The sequence below is a fragment of the Aphis gossypii genome, chromosome 3 (genome assembly GCF_020184175.1).
Source record: "Aphis gossypii isolate Hap1 chromosome 3, ASM2018417v2, whole genome shotgun sequence".
In the NCBI taxonomy this organism is placed as follows: Eukaryota; Metazoa; Arthropoda; class Insecta; order Hemiptera; family Aphididae; genus Aphis; species Aphis gossypii.
Window position 1 is genome coordinate 27,976,321 of NC_065532.1, and position 22,241 is coordinate 27,998,561.

At 25.9% G+C, this 22,241-nt stretch overlaps 1 protein-coding gene and 1 long non-coding RNA gene across 3 annotated transcripts in view; both read right to left on the reverse strand.

The window, feature by feature from the left end:
* Positions 1-286: 286 nt before the first annotated feature.
* On the reverse strand, positions 287-3,767 carry LOC114122475 (uncharacterized). Its single transcript, XR_007604820.1, has 3 exons — positions 3,412-3,767; positions 1,494-1,662; positions 287-443 (listed from the first exon to the last, which is right to left on the reverse strand). It is a non-coding gene; the product is annotated as an uncharacterized LOC114122475 (long non-coding RNA).
* Positions 3,768-5,095: 1,328 nt separating this feature from the next.
* Positions 5,096-22,241, reverse strand: part of LOC114122990 (protein O-mannosyl-transferase TMTC2-like) — a 77,121-nt gene continuing 59,975 nt past the window's right edge. For both annotated transcript variants that reach the window (XM_050202997.1, XM_050202998.1), the window contains 3 exons: positions 13,513-13,653; positions 9,308-9,571; positions 5,096-5,524 (listed from right to left, as the gene is read on the reverse strand). In XM_050202997.1, the coding sequence (XP_050058954.1) occupies positions 5,351-5,524; positions 9,308-9,571; positions 13,513-13,653 (579 nt within the window). In that variant the 3' untranslated portion in view covers positions 5,096-5,350. The remainder of the gene's footprint in view (positions 5,525-9,307; positions 9,572-13,512; positions 13,654-22,241) is intronic.

Below are 22,241 nucleotides of genomic sequence, written 5' to 3' on the forward strand. Positions count from 1 at the left end.
AAATTTAATTTCATAATTTTTCATCTCATTTGATAACCAAAACATTCACACATAGGTACCTATTGGCTATTTAAGTTAATTTAATATCTAAGACACATCTATCTAATAGAAGTATAGTGTATATAAATACATATTATATATTTATAGTAGATATAGTTCATTTATTTTATACATCAAAGTTAAAAGTCTAAAAAAAAATTAGTAAAATATTTAAAAAATTAACTTAAAGATCTAAATATATTATTGAAATAATCAAAATGTATCAAGTTGTATTAATACATACGTTCTGAATTAATATGAAATATTATCTTCGTAACATTTATAGACATTCGTTTTTCTTAATGTTGATGATTGATGTGATATCAGTTTATTGGTTTATTCTTACTTCAAAGAGCTTTACAATAATAAGTGATGATTTGTATGAACTTATGTATAAGTTAAATCTGAAAAGATAATCATTTTATATTTTTTCAATTAATTGGCTAAACTTATATTAGTATCTTTCAATGTAGATAATTTTTTAGGCTGAAACTTCACACCAAATATGTAGCAATAGGTACAGTTTTTACTAAAAATAATTTTTAGTAAAAATATCTATGCTAAATTTAACGGGGTTCTTACCTATTTTTGAAAATTTAACAAGAAAAGAGGTTTTGATTAGGAAAATTTAATATAAACAGTAAACACAATACATTACACTTATACGTACAAAAGGTAAACGGATAACTAAATAAATTAAATAGGTATTTGATAAATTGGCCAATAATCATTTATTTACTTACTTTAAAAATTCACAACTACCATGTTACTAAAATGGTTAACCTTAACGAGAGTTGTTAAAACTAGTATAAAAATGTAATAAAAAAAAGAAACAAATTAGGTACCTAGGTACTTGAAAGTTTCAAACTGAACTCATTGTTGAATAATTCAAATTGTAGTGTCTAAATTTTAGAAGATAAGTAAAATTGATTTAAAAAATATGAGTTTTAACTTATAATAATGCGTGTTAAAATTTAAAATCTTTTTAACTTACTTATATAGTATTGCAAATCTTATACACGAAGAAACTACAAATATTTTTCATTTTTCAATGAATAAATTTAATCAAAAATTAAAACTTTCATACGAGTGTGATGTAAAATTTTAGATTTAAAAATTAAATGCATATTATAATAGAGGTTAGTAGTATTATAATAAAATTTATAAATATAAAAATGTATGTACATATAGTCCGAATGGATGAGCCTTACATACTAGGAAACAAGTGAACCAATTGTCCCCAAAATTTATGCACATGATCGTATTCCTTAGAATCCGGGTAGAATTATAATAGATTTTTTAAACCTTGTAGTAGAGATTGCTATAGAGTAGTTCGCTCATAAATTTCACTTTTGATTACCTATTTATTAGAATTTCCGAGTTTACTTTTTTAAGTATAGATTAAAGCTTGAATTAACCATGTAACATATTCGAAAATATACCGAGTACCATACCTACTTAATCCGACAATGTCTGATTGCACATCTCGATTGAATTAGTTGACAAAGCAAGATACACAAACGTTAATTTTCTCATGAACTGAAATCGATATAGTATCGTATCTCGTATTTTACATTTTTTCATTTTTTCCCGGTTGAATTCAGGTTGTACCTAGAGCTAGTTCTATTAAAAAAATTAAATATTAATAATATAATAAATGCAATTTTTTAGAAAAAATAAGTTCAACTCACAGCGTGTTATTTATGGTAAAATAATAATTACTGTAATAGCATTATGATTTTTATTATAAAATATTATAAGTATTTATACTAATATAGTAATACATGTTGATAAATCACCATCTTCGCTAAGACTCAGAAATAAGAATTCATCAACATTACTTGAAAAAAGTTGAAAGTTTCAAATGTCTAAGAACAATAATTTGAAAAAATCTAAAATTGTTTGAAAATGATGTAATTTGTGGATTTTTTACCAATATTACAGTATCAAATTTGTTTAAATTCCACTATGTCTCTACAGACAATAATTCTTTTCGGAATACCCTACAACTAAAAAATTCAATTTTGTTACAACAGTGGTTATTTTTTTTATTGGTTATTTTGAAAAGTACTTGGAGAAATCTTCTTCAAAGTTTAAGATTAAAGCTTTTTTTGCTCCTGAGGTAACGTCAATTGGAAATAGAAAAAGAAAAAAGTATATTATTTAATAACATACATCATTGTAAAACCAATACGTTAGATTAAGAATTTATCGACCAGCTCAACATTTACGATACTTATGTATGCAGACATGGAGATAATAATATAACATATACTAATCACATTAATAACTACTAATATATTTCGTAATTGTGACCGTTGTCCTCATTTTTGGAAACTGTTGCAGATAATATTTTTTTTTTGTTGATAGAATTCCAATTAAAAAAAATTCCAAAAAATCATTGTACATGTTGTTAAAATTTTATAAAAAATTTATAAGGAATCATGTATTAAAATTATATTTCGTAAATTGTATGTATTTTTAACTAAAAACTAATTTATGTACCTACATACTTAATACAACAACTAAGGAACCTTCATTACAATTTTCGATTTTATCAAATAAACATTGCAAAACCGTACATAAATATATTATTATGATAAAAATATAATGACTACATCTTCGAATCTCCATACAAAATAAATTGTTATAATAATATCATCTTTTCGTGTATGATTTAAATCCGACTAAAGGTTGTGCCGTAAAACTACTTCAACGTCAAAAAATATAATGTATATTTTATTTTTTTGTTTTGTTTTGATTATTATCTGTAGGTAAATATTGGGATTTGAAAGTGTTTCGTACAAGATGCACTGTATTATTATAATAGTCATCAACAGAGTAAAAGAAATCATGATAAAAAACATTATACCTAACCTCGCATATACATTATACAGGTACGTATATTTTATAGTCTTAAGTTTTATATATTATTATTACAGCCCGTAACAAAAAACTTTACCACTGAAAAAAAACAAAACGTTGCCATTGTCATTATAATACCCATGTTACTTATTGTTTTATACCTATGTTATACAATCTACGGAGCGAAACGGAAGAGTTATGTTTAGGTAATTATATTATAATATATGTAATATTATTTGCAGGAATATTATGCTATCACGTCATATTCTGGAGGGTAAATCTCGAGAGACTTTTTTTTTCACTCTGGTTAAGTTTTTGTACTGCAGTCATTATTGTTAGTATAAACAGTGCTTGTTTAAACTCCCCAGATAAAATTGAGAATTGCGAAAATAATAAAAATATGAATATTTTTCACTACGATGAATTAAATTAAATTTTCTCTTTCTCTTTTTATTATTATTATATTTATTATTAATACTATACTATTTACTAATGGTTTATACTTACATACGAAGGTGTGCCGAGTGGTACTGTCATAGTATCGTCACCAAACTATAAATAAACGACGAATATATTGTATTATACATAGTTAATTGATCAACAAACAATGACGTTTATTTGGATAGTTTGATACCATTTGCAGATGCAGATAGGTTCATTAAAAAGTAATATAGTATTATAATATTTTCTTAATTATTTTTTTTTTTTTTTTATAATTTTGGTTTATTACTATAGTCTTACATAGTAACTGCAATTGATTCGTAAGATAAATAACATGTGGTAAGCGAAAAAAATTTATAAAAAATAGTGATACAGTAATAATAATATACTCGTACAGTCGTACCTTTGAGACTTATCTTCCTCACCTACAGTCTACTGATGTTTAATACATACTTGAATGTAAGTAATACCTATAGCGACGTGAGTATAATATATTTAATATAATAATAAATATGCACAACATAGTCGACAATTTACGTACGTGCTATAACCTACAAGTTTGAAAATTATGAATTAGAGAGTCTCCTGTAAAACTCTAATTTCGACGTATATATATTATATTATATTATAATTTATAATACACTAAAATAATTGTTTAAAGCGTACCTATAATAATTAAGCAATCGTCCACGACCAACCTCAAAATGTGTATCTAAATTCGACGATGAATCAATTATTATTTTTGACGTATATTGTGAGATGTGACAACGGCTCGGTGCTTTGAACATGGTCCTGCGGGGTTTGAAGTATAGACCACTGCGTTCTAACTACGACTGAGTGACTGACGTACTTAATCTTGAGACTCGAGCAGTTAATAAGATAGGTTAAATGCATCCGATAATAATAATAACCAATAAAAAAGTAGTATAGTAAGTCAATAACACGCTGATTGGCTGTACGATGCGAAAACCCACAAAATACCACGCCCAATGTTGTTGTTTAATAATCATTATTATTGTTATTCATTTAACGACGTTATTATATTATATAATATATTTGCCGGTTGTAAGAGTAATGATATCAATGTGAAAAAAATGTTTTTATTATCTACAAGTATATATTTATAAGAATTTATAAACACCTTAAATTATTATTATTTTGCGTAAATGGTATGCATACACTTTATAGAATTTTATGATTAAAATAACTGTAAGACAAAGAAACAGCTCCACAATTTGCAAAAAAATTTACTGTCCACAGAGGCGGAGCACGCGGGTGACAGCTAGTATCATGTATATTTATAATAGGCCTAAATGTTTCTATATAGCTACCCTATACTTAAGTAGCTATATTATGTGAAATTATGAAAAACGCTAGCTTTTTGTCATAGGGAGTCGGGTGATATTAAGGACTTATGATAATCTCGATGTATTTCGACTTACTTCCGAGGTATACGGTATGAGCTAATATTGATTTCGATTTTCGAGTATATATATAATTAATATAAAAATATTTTAATTTGTAGATAGGTAAAAAATAAAAATAATTGTATAGCAAAATGCAATCATACACACAATAATGAGTGTGGAAAGTTGTATAATATTAGGAATTAAAATAAAAAAGGTGGCCAAACATACAATGTAATGGTCTGGTAAACGTACGTTGTTATCTCTGAGGATATAGGAACTGAACGGATCGGATCACAATAATTAATACATTATATAAGGCAACGCCAAGTCAATACACAAAGTTCATATATATATATATATAATATTGTAATAATGTCAACGAGTATTGTTTTGAAAAAAAAAAAAAACGTAAAGAAAGAATTAACATCATAAAATATTGTTACAAAACAAAAAGATACGAAAAAGCATAAGTGTTCAATGGAAAATAACGAAATAAATAGAATAATATGATTTATAATGTATTGTAGGAAATTGGCGACGATATGATGACCACGGCTGGGATGAACCTTTATAATTTTACAGATGGTGGATATCGTTCATTTAACCGTGTGCCGATGATTGTGATGGACGTTTTTGAGTTTCCGAAGATTTGCCAACGTGGTCGCGTCGTCCGGCTGCAGTCGTAACGCGTTTTTATACGAACGTTCTGCCTCGTCTAATTTGTTGTTGATGTGAAGTATAGCTCCCAAATTGCTGTGGCTCGCTGCGTCCTGCGAAAAAAAAAAACATAAACGATATAAATATATAATATTATTATACATTTATAACTAAAGCTTTGAATATATAATTTAATATATAACAATTTTATAATATATATATATATAATATATTATATATATATGTACATGGCACTTGGAATAAGGGAATAATATTATGTAGGTACCAAAACAACTATAGGGTACGTATTAGTTTTTTCCTAGTATTTTTTGTTACTCTCCATTGAGTTAGAAAATATTTTTAATTTTGATCTCTCAAAATTATACTAACCGGATTAACATCCCTACCAGAAACGATGATATTGAAATTGAAAATCAAATCATTTTTTTTTTACTATAAGCAGATAAAAATATACACACTGTAAAATCAACACATTCATCACTCCAAAATTAAAAATCAACGGCGTGTTATACATAATATGCACACCAAATTATTATTTAGATTAGGTTTTTATAGTCAATAATTTAAGTATTAACTGTGATTGAATTTTAAATGTATTATTGCGCTACTGGTCAAATATTCAATTACTATTTCAGGCTTGGGTTGGTAGGTACCTAATATTTTATATAAAAAAAATGTAAATACGAAAAAAACCCGTTTATCTTTTAAAAGTCAGTGGATGGGACATATATATTTCTCTGGGTTTTCTGATAATATAATTAAACCTATAGGTATAAATATAATATATTATACTTTGAAATCGATAATGCCCAAAGGCATTTAGTTGCTAAATGACATAAAATTTATTTTATGGTAAACTGCGGAATAAAAAAAACTTTCGATGGTATACATTTATCATATTAAAGTACACCAAGACACTTGTTGAATGATCAGTAACAGAATAATAATGTTTTATAAGTTATATAAATAATTTATGTATATTTTATATCTTTATAATATTATAATATCTTTTTAAATAATTTAATATTCATACTATATTAAACGAACCAAATCATCTGTTTTTTCGTTCAGGTTGTTAATGTTGAATAATATCAACTATTATTAAATTATTTTTTATTCGCATAACGATTAGGTAGGTATACGTCGACCGTTCTAGCGCCGTTTATTCTTCGTTGAGTTAATCAAATATTATATTATTACATAGGTACATTTTAATCGTGTTAAATCGCGAGTTTTCCAGACCACCGCGCCGTGGCAAGCTATTTATACGCGTGGCTTAATGCCGTTTCAACGAGTTAAGTGTATATGATAATATAAAGAACATCGAAATATTTATCATTTATAATATTATAGACAATTATTATATTTATTATTTAATTTTATATAATATATTGTATGATATGATAGGACTGATGTACCTATTATAATTTATGATGCATATTTCTTTAGATTGCAAATAAATATAAACATTCAACTTTATAATACTATAGTTGTCATCAAATTCTCTTATACTAATATTTCAGTTTTTCACTACTAAGTTGGTTTTATCTAACTATTTTGGTCAATTATAAGTTATTATAATTATTTTAATAATATTCTATTATTAAAAGGGTATAATACTATAATCATTAAATACTTAAACGAAAAAATATACATTTAGGAAATGCAACAGTAGAATATATTGGATAAACTGTGACATAACTTTATATTGCTGTTGTTATTAAAATCTGATGAACTTTCGTGTCCCCAGTACCACACATCCTTCATATTGGAATGAAAATTTTTAGTCCCCATCCACTCCACTATCAAAAATACTATTTCCAAATTTTTCTTAACGAGTATATAATATACATAATGTACAGTACCTACATTTACACGACCGGTTCTTAAACTAGCAGGTTACCAAATCTATGCTATTAATAATTTGCGTGTTAAGCCCTATAATAAATTATTGAAATTTCAATTTTTTTTTTAAATTAATATTTAGTGAAATCGATAAATCAAATTACAAAGCAATATGATTTTTCTTGGTTTATAGTAAACAAAGTAAAAATTTCCTATAGGATATTTTATTATACTGCCCTATCCACAATTATTTATAGGGAGTAGGTACAAATATCCTAAAACAATAATACCTGTAGAATATTATACATAAATATTAGATAAGAACAAAAGTCAACTTAGTTAATTTTTTTATAATATAATTTCGACGAAGGTATACATTTTTTTTACCTAATTGTTTTTAGATATATATAATATTTTAAATTAATAATAAAAAAAATATTCCTTTAAATAATTTTAATCTCGTTACGTGTGCGTATTATAGTTGCGTTCTATTCAAAGTGTATTGTGGAATACCGCCTGTTCCTTCCATCCCTATAATATATCACCCGTAAGCGATGCCGGAATCGAATTTTCCCATTAAAATTCGGCGGAGCTTGAAAAATGTCAATATCACGCAGTTCGAGTCCAAATGGGGAGAAAATATATACATAATACATATATATGTAATATATGATTGTGGGATAAAGTTTTCATTCATTTTCAATTTTTTTTTATATGTATTGTCAATCCGTCGTGAAAAATAATTCAACTTTCTTTATTAGTAATTATTAAATTACACATTTTTTTTGTTTGTTTACCATAAGAACGCATAATCTTAAAATTTTATAATAATATATTTTAAACGAGTAAAAGTTTTTTCTTAAGGAAAATTAAAGTTTAATTATATTATGATATAAAAAACGGTGTGACTGTTTTCGAACTTTATACGGAATCAAATCTCCTAAAACTTTGCCTCATGGCATTACAAAACTTACGTTATTGCTGTCGTTTTAAGAATTATTGAACCCTCTAGGGCTTTGAATCGGGTTTTAGACGAAAAATACCTATTATAAAAATGAAAAATGTGATTTTTTTATGTCTGACCGTCCAGATATTTTTTGATCTTGAACAAGGACACTATATTGGTAAGTATAGAAAGTAACCCTTATTAGTAGTATATAATATGTTTTAGAATTCAACGGGCAAATATGAAAAATGCACTGATTCTGTTGTTTTATAATAAAAATACCTTTTATGTATTATAGAGACAAAATTGAAAAAAAAAATTATCAGAACTAAAAACGAAATACTTATTCTTGTAATGTGTATCCTTGACTAATGGGGTATGAAAAACAGAAACATGAGTTTTACGATTTTATAGAGTATACGAGCACTACCGTATAATAATTATTATGTGTGCATCTTGAATTTATTTATTTAGATAATAATTTATTATTAGGGGTGTTCTCATAGGGTATACTACATATATGCTGTATACTCTCAAGATTTTTTTTCAATAATATGGGTATACTGAGTATGCTCTCAAGTCTCAATCGATTTGCAATTTTAACTCTCAAGATATTTTTTACAAAATGTCAAAATTATAAGTATACTGTATAATTATACTCAAATCATATACAAAGGAAAAAACAAAATTAATTTAATTAAGTAATTTTCCCATATTTACGTCAATTATTTATAAGTTTATGACTGCAGAAAGAGTCATACTCTTTACATTTTAATATTTCTAAAGATTGACGATACATAATATAAAGAGGATTATGTAAAAAATCTGTTGAACATTTTTGCCATATTATTGACACGCGCTCTTTACCGGCTTTATTTTTATAACCCATAAAAAAAGATTTTTATTGTATTAAATGTTTATATTTTGGTATTTGATGATTAAGTATACTCTCAAAAAAATTATTGGGAACACCTCTGTATATTATACCGTGATAGTGTAATAAAACAGTATAATTCACTTAAAAATGTGTTCAAAAATATAATAAAAACTTAAATTTAAACTTATCTGCTGTATATGAACTCACCTGAGGGTAAAGTCGCACGGCCCACCTGTAGTACTTCTCCGAGTCAAATGTCCGGCCGGCCTTGCGTAGCGTCGTAGCCGTTTTGACCACGATCTCGTGGTCATCAGAAGCCAGCTCCGCGGCCGCCTCGTATTGCTCCACCGCATCGTCCAACCTACCCACGGAAGATAGGAAATCAGCGTATCTAGTCCGCACCATCGGGTCGTCCGGCGCTGTTTTGTGCGCTTTGCCGTACCATTCTTCCGCCTCGGATACTCTCGACCTCTGCCACACAGAGAAAACATCAACAATTATTACATTAAATATTATAATCGTATATGATTATACGAACTAGGCTTGTTGTTATAGGAATAATTATTATATTTTTCTTAGTACCAAATTATAAGTAATTACTATAGGTTTTAATTTTAAAGGTTTTCAATACGGTTTTACCTTTATGAAAGTTAGGTTATAAAAATAAATAAATATCTAACAATATCATAGTAACTATATTTATATGAATTAATTTATAATAAGTAATGTATACATAACCATTCGTGTTGGTACATACGAGTTATTCTAAATTTTTTTAAATTTTTTATTATTTTATTTTTTAAACGATAGGTTGTGTTGTTTTTTTAATTTGAGCTATAGAATTAGGTCGCATAATAATATTTGAAATGCTAAACACGGAAATGATTCGTATAATATGACTTTGTGAGATTTTCATTTCTGAACGATATCTACTTATCAATTCCGGAATTAGTTTAGATAATATACCTATCCAGTATCATAGGATGGAAAAAACTGCTATCTACATGAACTATTTAATAATATTCAATAATTTTATTTATTATGATTCTTCGTAAAACATTTATTCAAACTACATAAAAAATATAAATTAAAAATAAATGCACTATACTTAAATTACCAAATTCAAACATATATATAAGGTTCCTTGTGTTCCACCTTCAAATATTTTAACCAAGAAATAACAATTGTATCTATATTAATCAAAAAAAATATTAAAGAGTAGAATATAATTAAAAAAAAACTATTTAAAAAAATATAATATATTATATTATATTATATATATTATAATGATTAGAATGATTATGTGAGTATTTATTGAAAGTTTGAAATTTCTACAGTGATTCTTTTTTAAATTACCGAAAAATAACGATTTTGTGAAATTGAGAAGTATACCAATTCTTATAATGGAGGGTACCATTAGTCTTATATCATTTTATAATCTTGTAATGTAAATAATAACCTTGTTTTGTATTTAAATTGGGCTTCCGCCCGTCATATTAATAAAATAAAATGTTAAAAAGCAAAAATATAGTAATATATTATTTGTATACAATAAATGTTTCAGAAATATTAACATACCAACGCTGTCGTAAAAATAGAGTAACACTAAAATAATATTAATTATATGTAACGTCGACGAAGTACGTATAATATATTATACGCGTGATATTTGGAAAACACAACCGTGACTACCCGACCTACCCTATACCATACTATAGTGAGTCTGCATGTAGCTAAAGCATGACGCTCGTCGCCCTTAACAACGCAACTATGTATAAATGCTATATTATATAAAACGAAACGTGCTGCTTTTTTTGGTTATGAGTTTTTATTTTATTAAAAATAAATAAATATATAATTTAAAACGAATGCTAATTTAAATAAACAAAAAACTGAATAACATGAAGGAAAGGGGCAGTGATATTAATTTATTCAACGACGTGCTGTTTAAAGCTATAATATATTTTTAAAGTTATTTTATTCCTATTTTATACGTAGGTACAAATAAAATAAATTTTATAAATTTTAATTTATAATTAAAATTCAATTAAGCTCCTAATCCTTTAATTCTCTAATTTTTCCTTTCTGTAACAGGATTTTCATAACGATGACGCATTTTTAAAAAATATATTTTCTACTCGTAGAAACTGCTTTTATACTCTTAATAAATAAGCTCCTTGAATTATTACTTAAAAAATATAGATAGAGTTCGTAAATGTTGGCATCAAATTAAAATGCGCGATATGATCGGATAGACTCGCAATAATCGTGTTATAGTTTAAAATTTATACTACAATATTTTTCGCTCATCGATAAACTAATTATTATTTTTGAAGTATTACAAAACATGTCATAAAACATGGTGATATATAGTTCTTCTCGTTTAAACATTTATAAATAAATGTAAGTTCTTAAGTTCAAATGTCACATCAGATTATTACAACAAAAAGATATTATGTATGTTGTACATATAAACATAATATAACTAATTACGATGAAAAATAAGTCACAGCATGTATTGTTTAATTTTTAATTATGACTCTGTAAAAAAGACATTTTTCCCAGTTTGAATAAGATCAAACAACATTCAATATTATTTAAGCTAGAAAAAGTGTCCTTTTAAAATTCCGACTATGGCTCAATGTAAGAACATAATATAATAATAATGATGATAATATTCCTCATTTTCACAGTCTCCGTGAACCTACCTTAGATACATGATAAATATATATAAGTAAACTATATCACGTCGTTTATATGTATGATATATAGTATTGTATACATACGATATATTATTATATTATATATACGTGCGTATAATGTAAAAGCAAACTCGATGACGACGTTGAATTTAATTAAAACCATTACATACCGGTGGTATAATCAGCTTATACCGAGTATACACCGAGCGCGCGTAAATAAATTTCGTATTTACCGCTACTACAGAGACTAGCCAGGGACCAGAAAGCCAACATTATCATTATTATTATTATATAGTCGAGAAGTCTATAATCTGTAAGCATATTGTGTTTGTACGCATTACAATATAGTATAATGTACTATATATACATTATGCACATAATAAGTACACAATATAAATTAATATATTATATTATGTATAAGAACTAAAGAACGATGTCGGCTCGTCTATAGAAAATATTATACTGTATTCCCATCGTATAGAGGCTCAATAATAGCGTAAACAACACAAATCGTTTGAAAAAGGATTAATAACGAATACCTATACTTATAATATAAATGAGCGAATTAAATTGGTACTGTTTTAAGCTATAATAATGTGTGTATGGCTGACGTATAATTATTATTTTAGCTACAGCATTTACTTATATTAGGGGTGTACATGTTTTTTTAATGGTTAAAAAAACATTGAAAATTAGGTGGCTATTTTAAAGGTTAATAATATAGAATTTTTTTTGTACATTATATTCGAATAATTCATTGGAAAATAAAATTATTTATTTTCATCGTAATCATATTTCGAGTTGATTATTTTATTGAATGTCAGATTGTCAGCATACATTTTTAATTTTATATTTCAGCGGAGTTTAGTAGCACTTATTGTGTAACCCGGGCATATTAATACCACTTCTTTATTTATTTAAAATTTAAATATTTTCTTTAACTAATTCAAATTATTAGAAAAATATTCTATAAAGAAATATGAAACAAATAATATTGTCATTTAAAAAGGTGAAAATTTAAAAAAAAAATGAGTGATAAAGATATAATTTTTTCCAAAAATGTTATTTTGTAATGAGTTATTGATTATGTTAAAAAATGTAACTTAAACTACATCTCCAAAACCATAGAAGAAAATGCGTGTTTTCCTAAAAAATAGTGACCTATTGTTTTCCGATTAGAATTGATTTAGCGAAGTACATATTTGTGTTTAACAGTCACGCGGCTATAGAACATGAGTTACAAAATTACATTAGTAGAGTGATAACCGACGATTGTAACTTGCAGCAATGACTCTAAACTTGTTAAAATACTTCGCACATTCTGAATGCGAAAACCGTTTCAATTTAAAGCGGAAGGTATAGCATTTTGAAACGTCTTGAGAATTTATTTTTATGTATACTATATATATATATATTATATATATACCTACGTATGGTGGTGAAATACGGCAAGAAACCAATTAATCGAATACACGTCGGTGAGATTCGATCCGTAGAAGAAAGGGGGCCGGTTAATAAATCGAATGATTTTCCAAGTTCCTCTCTACATATTGGCATACCGCCGTATCGGAATATAATATATATAATACCGTATAGACAACCTTATCCACACTACACTGTCATATATATTTCGAGTGTATTTAATGAAATATTACGAGTGTGTGTAATGTGTATAAATGTGTGTGTAAAAAAAAAATCCAGAGCAATTACGTTTTTGGCCAAGAGATCGCCGTACGTCAGGAAGGCGGACACGTCTGTAGGGTTGACCCGGAGCAACTGTCTGTAGTAGAGCTCGGCTTCCGCGTCTCTGCCAAGCGCCGAGAGGGAGTCTGCCAAGGCGTACAGCATTGCCTGAAATCAGAGATCATCGATTTACTTCTGTGTAATAACTATATAAACTGCAGCGATGACAATAGATAAAGACGTAAAAGTATTAATCAAAGGAGGTTATTGTACCGTATACTATACATTATAACTTTAGAAACCATTCAAGTATGTACACAATATGTATATTATCATGTATACGCGTTGAATATGGTTTATCGTTGACGCAATATAATATATAACGTATATGCATCTATGCTATTATGGAGTGATGGATACATAATAATATGTAATAATTTGTATAGGTGTAGTGTGTACAGTGTATTAAATAATTAAATAATATAGTCAATCATTGAATAATGTTAAAATTGCATATTATATATTATCTATGTTATTATAAACCTATTATAATAAAGTATAAACAGCGTAAAATTATAGTATTCTATGAATGCAGTCTATTAAATAATCGGAAAAACAAATTTAAAGTACTTAAATAACATATTATTGGCTTTTGAGTAAAATAATATTATGCATCTACGAATATAGTAATACATAAACATTCAGTAAATGTAATTTATATTATAATTTATAGATCTAAAATCAGACATAATATGCAATGAATTTTAAAATTTAAATTTTGTATAAATTTCACACGCTCATGATAGGAACTATTAATATAGTTACATAAACTTTTGTGAACTTTAAAATTTTTTTTTTATGTTATAATTTTTGAAACAAATTTACGCTATCGGGTCACGAATTAAGTGTTTATTGGTAGATATGAACAATTATATTAAGTTGTCAGTTGCACAGTTATAATATAGAATGTATTTAAACCATGTTATGAAAACTAAAAATAAATTACTACACAACGTAATATTATTTTATACAGCGGAATACCACTACATTTTACATGTGTTTAATTGTTTTGTAAATTCCAGTATGTAATTGTTTCCCTTTTCATATGTATTTGAACGTTATTATTATTACTATATTTATTATTTACAAAAGCTTATCACCCTGTTAAATGTTTGACATCATCCAAACGGATTTATAACATTTTCCCGAGTAAAAAACTATGCACCTTACATTACTATTTATATATAAAATGAATACCTATCACATTAAGCCTTTAAAAAAAAATAATTAATTAAAAAAAAGTATATATATACAGCGTTCAACCTTTTACAAAAATAAAATTAATTAAAAAAATATATAGATGTGAAATGTATTTAGTTCCAACTTAAATAGTGTCCCTAATATATAGTCAACTACACGGACTAACTGTTATTGACGTATTTTCTATCTTCTTGTAAGGTAGTAACTCTTTATAATAATATACCCTAGTCACTCCGATAAGTAATTACTTTAATAATTGATGTTTCTATAGTTTTGACATGATATTATATATCTGTTCTATATTTCAATTTGATACGGTCTAATAATGATGGTTTTTAATAATAATAATGAGTAATTGCTAATTGATCATCCTATTAGGAAAAAGGTTAATATTGTGACATTTTCACTATAAAAAGATATAGGTAATAAGTAATAACCTATAATCAATGGGTATAATTCACACAAGTGGTATAAATTATACGGTATAGTCGCCGTATACTATACTTACTCTATAGGTACATACATAATAATTCTATACTGTTATTAATATCTTACACAATAATAAAAATATAATTTGGAATTAAGAATAAATATTTTGATTATGTAAGTATATTGTCTTTAAATATTTAAATAATGAAAAAAAAAAAAATAATAATAAACAAACCATTAAAAGTATAATATGATATAATAAACTAATCACTTATGACTTTGTACACAAATCGCATAGTACCTAATAAATTGAATGAATAATTAATTATGTTGGGTGCAATAAACTATGACGTATTATTATAATATTATATTGTGTATTGTAATACTTCTACTATTTAAATGACATATTTTACAGCATTTTATAGCTGAACGGATGATTATAGTAACTAACAATATAATTATTACACGGGTCAACACGCATATTATAGCTAAAGTATTGTAACCGAATACAATATAAAGTAAATGCATTTAATTATGACCTGACTTCCACGCATTTAAGTGCAAGCGTATATATATACTGCTTTTATTTGAGTAGGTATGTACAACTATAATATATATTATGGTGTATTTGACTTATAAAAAATTTACATTTTCAAAGCACGCTCGTCAAGGTAATGTGTTTTTCTATACTGCCATGGCGAAGAACAATAAGTGTGTACAACGGCTATTCTCTTATACACGACATTATGAAAAAAGCACGTATGGAAGGTTTCAGTTTTGAATTTTCAAAAGAATTTAAACACGTACCTACACGCGAGGAACATTGTTTTTTTGCATCCCTACCGGTCGGTCATTGTTTTGCACATACTCGCGTAAAATATATAAGTCGGGAGCTACTTGAATACAAGTTTTGATCTAGCTAAAGTACCAGAGTGAAAAAAGAGTGGGCCTGCAGAATAGAAAATAAAAAATATAAAATACAAAAACACTTGGCGGGTAGGTATTGTTTTTAGAATGAACTTTTGAGACGGCCGTTGTGTGAAAACTTGACGACGCACTCAACATCCACTTGGCCTTGTTTTACAAAAAAAAAAAAAAAAAACCAGCGGGGCGGGGAAAAATATTTTGATTAATTGCTGTAACTTGCAGCTTTTGTTAGTCGTCTTTATTAAAGAAAAAAAATCCTCAGGTCATTGTTATATCCAAAAACCGTGCTGTGCGGGCGACGACGACGGAGACAAGTCTCGTATTCGTATTCTTTTTTCTTTCTAATTATTAATAACAACAACGTTTAAGAGGCAGAAATATTCCGTGAAAGACAAAAAGACGCGACGCCCCCTTCCTGCAGCAGCTCCTGAACAAAACGAGAGACCACTGTACGTATAGTAGGTGCCATTAAAATACGCGCTCTAAAAGAATCGAAACTGCAAGTTGGTTTTCCGGTCCAAAGAGGAAACAGACAATAGATTCGCTTTTGTATTATATTTAATTAATTTGATTCCAAGCAGTTGTTTTCCGACATAATATTTTTATACAGATTTTTTTTCTTTTAGTCTTTTTTTTTCTTTCGAAAACGTTTCAAACAAGAAAAACGGGCGAATATTTTTATCTTTCGTTTTATGACGTTTAGACACGTTAAAAATAAGTAATATAACTACACCAGAAAATGCGACAATTCCTAATCAGTTATTACCTATAAGATAATTAGTTTTGGATATTATATTATATTTTCTAATAATTACTCGATTTTTTTTATCAATAACCAAAAATTATTTTTACGCTAATTATAAATTGTCTATTGTTATAATAAAACCTTTTTTTTTACAATGTTCATCGTGTAATATATTTTTAGTCTTATATAACTTCACGTTGTTAGTTCAAATGAGTTATGTTCAATTAATTAATCAAGATATGATAATAAATAATAATGAAATTTGAATTATACAGTAACAGGACATAGTAAACATATGTACCTACATATTATATTATTATTATTATTCGATAATTACACTTTATAAAGTATTTGAAGTGTTCTAAAGCAAATAAAAGCACATAACCTAAAATTCAACATCAACTATAATTAGTGTTTTCATTATAACTAGGGTTACACATTTAAAAACACAACCATGTGCAAAATTATTATTTTTTTTTTATTTAGCTTTCGCGGGAAATAGTATACTTGGCACGTAATTTTAAGTATAATTAATTGGCTTATGCAGTCGTTAACTTTTAAAATTAACTTTAGGTACCTACAATAAATTAGTTAATTGCTATAAAATAGCTGAGTATTTGAACCGTTTATCGTGACTGCCCTCGTCGTCCTTGTTATACAAACTATAAATATGTATATATTTATCATAATATATTATCATGGTATTAGTAATTTAAAAAATAATCGGAATTCAATTGTTCCAAAAATCAACCGTTAAAATTAAGAATTATATTATAATATATCGCATATTGCTCATGGATGAATGCAGAATGATAATTTTAGAAATACACTAACAAACGAAAATGGTGTAGCGACCATAAATTTGAAATTAATTAACGGCTAATTGTTTTACGTTTACTTAATTATTTTTTAATAATAATATTTCCCTTAATTTTTAAAATTTGAGATTAAAAATTAAACAGAAATTATAATATTATTATGTCATTAAAAAGATGATATGAAATATATTTTGTTTAATATCAGTTTTATAAAGTGTTAAAACGTGACATTTTACTATGTTTATATTAATGAGCATTTTATAGATATAATTAGAATTTAATTAAATGTATATAATTATAATAATGGTTACAATATTATACTTATAAGTATTATATATATATTTTTTTGTGAGGCCAATAATGCAATTTTAAAGATATGTAAATAATATTTATGCCTAAAACCATTATGCTTTAATAATACTTGAGTCAAATTATAGTATTAAAATATATTAATATAGGTACTGTATTTATTATTTGCATGCACTTTGCAGCGTGTTCACACGAAGAGAAACCACCAAATATTTCAATTAAATGACCTTATATTAAAATGGGATTTACAGTGAATCAAAGGGAGTAGGTACCGAATTACATATTTTCAGACTAATTTCAAATTTTTAACCCTTTCAATACCTACGTGCATGAACAATACAATAATATTAAATATATTTTTTTTTAAATAGCTACACTATTTTATTCTTCAAATTCGGGTAGAGTATTATTTTTAAAATAAGTATTGTATAATAAATTTATTTCTAATTACAAAATAAACAAATGCAATTTAATGTAGGTACCTATAACGTTTAATAATGAGATATATCTATAAATATTAAAAGTGATGAAAAAAATAAAAATTTACACACTATGAATTTAAAATTATGATTGATTTAATTGTAATTATTCTTTTTAACTACTTAATAAATTGTTCAAAGTTTTTGCTTTGTCGTTTCAAACACGATTTTAAACGTTATAAAAATTCTACCGATGACAGCGTTTATTTGATCTACTATCAAATTATGTAAACAATAAGTTTTTATTTTTGTTTAATTGGTTAATTAACAATATCGAGTACATTATTTTGATTTTCAAATATAATTTGAACTTAGTTAAAATTTTGTTAAAAACAGATTACATGTAAATATTAAATTTCATTTGCTAGTTTTGTAATATTAAAAATAGAAATTTATCTGAAAATAATTTCGAAACTCTCTTTTATTCACCAAAACTCCATTTAAATACAATTTAATACATTATTTAGTGATACTTCTTAGCGTGAACAACTGAATATACTGACTTACTGTAATTTAATTTTATCATTGGAAACTCGGTTGTTTATATATAGAAAAAAAATTTAATCGATATTTTTTTGTAGATAGGTACGTATCAGAAAAAATATGCCCAGAGGGAAATATATATTATGGATATATATATATAATTATGTGTGTGTGTGTGTGTGTATGTATTTTTTTATGTTTTGTGTTTAATATTTATACATTTCATACGCATTTTTAGTTTATCGTTTAGATAAAATATGGAAAAATTTCACCATGGTGATTGTCAAAATTCAGAATAATATATTTTTGTTCGTTCGAACAACTGTTACACCTATACCTATATATTATTTAAGCATTTATAATACAAATAATAGTTATGTTATCTTTCAGGAAATTTTGAATATCTATCGGTTAGATTAAATTAAAGAAACACACAACACGTATTTCTATAAACTATGCAATGTTTATAGGTATAATAACAATATATATTCTATTCTATGCATTTAGATCAAACGCAACGGAAAATGCGTAGGATAAATTTGTTTAAATAAAATGTGCACGTTTTATACTGCGTACGCCTTCCTTGTATATATATGCTACAGTTAAATAATAATATATATACGAAAGACTACCAAATATAATTCAAGTTATTTATATGCGAAATAAGACGCGCATAATATTATCGTTTGAAATTAATTACACAACTATAAGTACAATTGTTGAATTATTAAAATACGAAAAAACATTGAACTTTAAATTAAATTTTTGAAGTCTGAAAATTTAGGGTTGTTTAAGTTAAAATGTCTTAAATTTAAAATAGGTTTTCATTCATTATTTCGTATCCTAGAATATTGTTATTCATCAGAATTTATATTTAATTAAATTTTTTAAATTTTTTAAATATTTATTTAACGATAAAAACAGTTTATAATATATTCTAAATTATTGGATTACCAAATATATTACGAAATACTTTAAAAATATGATAAGATTACGTTTATGTATTTATATAATATATTAAAATATAAAATATAAATAAATAAATGTATAAAAAAAGGTTGTATAAATTCTTACAAGTTTAAATTTCTAAACATATATATATTTTTTAAATTATCTTAGTTTTAGGAGTTATATACTAGTAATAAATAACTATAAACTTATTAGTTATTACTTTTGATATATCGAAAAACAAAGAGAATGTCTCACTCACAACATCAAGAGCACAAATAAAATATTGTATTGTGTTGTTATTGTAATTTAAAACTGTAATATACTTCAAAGTTTAAGGTATTAATCTATACTATAAAAGCAAGTTCCGATTTTTTTGTCACGCATACGAATCCACACCGTTCAACGTATCGTCATCAAGTTTTTATACCTGATAGTTTGCTAGAGGTTTTAGTACCACTTTTGTTAAGGAAAATGTCCAATATTTTGACATTTTCAGATTTTTGCAAAAATATGTTGTTTATATCTAAATCCACTAGATATTTGGTGTGAAAATAAAACATATCTACGTGTTCTTATAATAACAGTATATGTGTATCTTTATTTCATTTATTTTGAAAAGGGAAAATAATAATTAAATTTAAATGTAGACGTTTATGTAGGTATTATATAATATTATAATATATTAAAATAATTGTTTAAAACATATAGTTAAGCAATTACTCACGACCCACCTCAGAATGTGTATATAGAATCGACGATGAATCAATTATTATTGTTGACGTATATGAGTGTGACAACGGATCGGTGCTTTGAACAGTCCTGAGAGGTTTGAAGTATAGATCACTGCGTTTTGACTACGACTGACATACTTAATATTGAGAATCGAATAGTTAAGATAGGTTAAACGCATTCAATAATAATAATAACCAATAGCAAAGTAGTATAGTAAGTCAATAGCCCACTGATTGGCTAAATGATGGAAAACCCACATAATGTCATGTCCAATGTTGTTGTTTAATAATCATTACTATTGTTATTCATTTAACGACGTTATAATATTATTATATAAAAATTTTCCCGGGTAATGTGAAACAAAAATTTTTTTGTATCATCTATAAATATATTTATGAGCATTTATAATCATTTTAAATTATTATTATTTTGCGTAGGTATAAGATATGTACTATGTACACTTTATAGCATTTTATGAATGAAATAACTATAAGATAAAGAAACAGCTCCACAATTTGCAAACAACTATCCACGGGAGTGTTGCACGTGAGTGACAGCTAATATATAGTAGATAATAATTCTAATTAATAAATTGGGAGAAATCAAAAATGCAATTTTGTTGAAATTAATAAAAATACATGTACGTATGAATACTATATGAATTAAGTGAAAATAGATTATGAATAACTGCACTGTCAAATACGGTAGAATAATTTATAGTAGATAGTATTTTTAAATTACAATACTGAATCGTAAAATTATTGGAAAAAATGACATGTTTATGAGAAAAAATAAATAGTAACGGCTTGGTAAATTCGGTCGATTTAATTCTACAAGGGCTATTATAAAAAGTTAAGAAATTAAAAAGTCCAAAGATATAAAAAAAAAACAACAACATACAATATTATATTTAATAAAACCAACTATATTATTATCAACTATTTTAGATGAAAAAAAAAATGCTGTCGTTATTAATATTGTTTACTACATAGTACAAACCGAACTCTGCGTTAATGGCGTATCACTTCCGGCTATATGACCGTTTATAATTTTATATAAAGGTTTTGTAGAGGTTTACAACATAATATACAGTTATGATATTTTGAGTCTAACGATGATGTTATTTTCAAATATTTCATTGCTGTAAACGATACAATTGTAGTTCTCACAATATTGGAATTTAAAATTGTTTTTTCCAAATACCATTTACAATATGTAATATTTTCAAACTAGAGTAAACAACGTTTATTTTCAAAACGAATAGTATATGTAAAGCAATAAAAATAATTCGATCTTTTTGTTACAGCGATGATAAACATAATTGGGTATTGAGTAGGAATATAATAAAGAAATTGATATAATATATATTTGTACGCAATTCATTATAGGTACTTATAAATATAGTTAGTTATTAAAATACGTACGTTTAAATATTTAAATTAAACTGTTATAATATAATGGCAATTGCCAATAGAATATTGAAAATTTTTACGAAGTTCTTATAAAATATTACGTATGTTCTATATAGTTAGTTCATATTAAGAGTTTTAACTTTCCATGGACCGACTACTAAACACAAAAAATATTTTTTATTTTAAATAATTATTATAATGAAACATATTA